The sequence below is a fragment of the Excalfactoria chinensis genome, chromosome 6 (assembly GCF_039878825.1).
Source record: "Excalfactoria chinensis isolate bCotChi1 chromosome 6, bCotChi1.hap2, whole genome shotgun sequence".
NCBI classification, from domain to species: domain Eukaryota; kingdom Metazoa; phylum Chordata; class Aves; order Galliformes; family Phasianidae; genus Excalfactoria; species Excalfactoria chinensis.
This window is the reverse complement of record NC_092830.1, coordinates 22486072-22487692: the sequence shown is the minus strand read 5'-3', so window position 1 is coordinate 22487692 and position 1621 is coordinate 22486072. Positions and strand designations below refer to the sequence as shown.

Below are 1621 nucleotides of genomic sequence, written 5' to 3'. Positions count from 1 at the left end.
GAAGCTTCCTCCTTAAGGGCAAGCTAAATAAGGAGTTTCTGGGCGGAGCCGTCTTCTGAGCAGCCTTGATAAAAGCTTACAGGATTTACGGAGCCTCAGACTGCAATCAGCACAAACTGCAGCGTGCCAGACGGAACGCTGCTCAGCTGCACAATGGGGAGACAGCTGGATAGGCTGTGCCTCCAGTTTCTTTGGGACTTTGTCAGAGCACAAGAGACATTAATCAAGTCTCCGTTTTTTCCAGTGTTGTTTTCTTTTACAGCATACATGGCTTTCTGTCTTCCATATATTGCACTGGACTTTTTAAGCACAAGGCTGCCAAACTTGAGAAAATACAAAATCCAGCCACAGAGCTCTCCAACTCTCAGAATGATGGTGCCTTGCTTTATTCAGAGTGTGTATCACCATGTCGTGTGGATTTTCCCAGTGACATTTCTTCACTGGTACTGGAAACCAACGAATCTACCGGTGATAGCTCCAGAGCTGCCTCAGGTCCTGCTGCAAGTGGGAGTCTGCCTGCTTCTGTTTGATTTTGAGTATTTCTTGTGGCATTTGCTTCATCACAGAGTGCCTTGGCTCTACAAGACCATCCACAAGGTGCATCACAAGCACATATCAACATTTGCTCTTACTACGCAGTATTCCAGTGTATGGGAGCTGCTGTCACTGGGATTCTTTGCTGCCATCAATCCATTCCTCCTCGGATGCCATCCTTTGACAGAAATGATTTTCTTCCTTGTCAACATCTGGTTGTCTGTGGAGGACCATTCAGGATATGACCTTCCATGGTCAACTCACCGACTTGTGCCTTTTGGTTGGTATGGAGGAGCACCGCATCATGATCTCCATCATCTGAAATTCAAGTCAAACTATGCTCCTTACTTCACCCACTGGGACAGACTCTTTGGGACATACACAGAGTCACATCCTAATTAAGAATGTTTGCCTATTTGCCTGTGGATGAGTTTTTTTGTTTATAAACTGTACTGGGACATTGGTTTTTCAAAGCTATACAGAAGATTGTATATTTGAAGCTACTTATAGAATCTATGGCTATTTATAACAAATCCTTTTAATATATATATATTTGTTTATATACTTGGAACTTCCTATGCCAAATGACTGCAAAAGGGATAGTAAATATCTGTTACTTGAGTTTTAGTCAGAAATGCAGGGGAAGTGTTAAGACATGTTCTCTCTTCTTTCCAGCTTTCATAAAGCATTTATTGTTTTACTGTATGATGTTTTATACATACACCAGAAGAAATATCTTACTGCTGTAAGATGATTTATGATGTAAACAGGGAAGGTACACAGCACGGATTTTGTGGAGTTGAACCTGCCAGAACATGTTATTGCACACTGATATTGTAAAAAAATATGCTGCCAGGCAATCAGTACTAGTTTGCTGACTGTGCAATAATTTTGACATTTGTATTTTAAATCTATATGTTCCTTCTGTTTTTAACAGGAAATAAATACGGTCCTTCCTTTAAAATTATATTCTGTTTCAAGTTATTCATTCTTAGGTTTGTATTATGAACAAATGTGACTCCTTTTTCATCAGTGTAGTTTAATTCAGTTTCAGAGGTAGGGTTTTCTCCTCAAGATATTGTCAGTT

The 1621-nt window shown here is 40.3% G+C and overlaps 1 protein-coding gene across 1 annotated transcript; it reads left to right on the top strand.

The window, feature by feature from the left end:
• Nucleotides 1-985, top strand: CH25H (cholesterol 25-hydroxylase). Its single transcript, XM_072340690.1, has one exon. It carries the CDS (start codon nt 154-156, stop codon nt 934-936), a length of 783 nt encoding a protein of 260 aa, XP_072196791.1. The 5' UTR covers nt 1-153; the 3' UTR covers nt 937-985.
• The last annotated feature ends 636 nt before the right edge of the window (nt 986-1621 follow it).

Bases quoted from the DNA above. Each gene is read 5' to 3' on its own strand.
- CH25H (XM_072340690.1), top strand. From the start codon at position 154: ATGGGGAGACAGCTGGATAGGCTGTGCCTCCAGTTTCTTTGGGACTTT.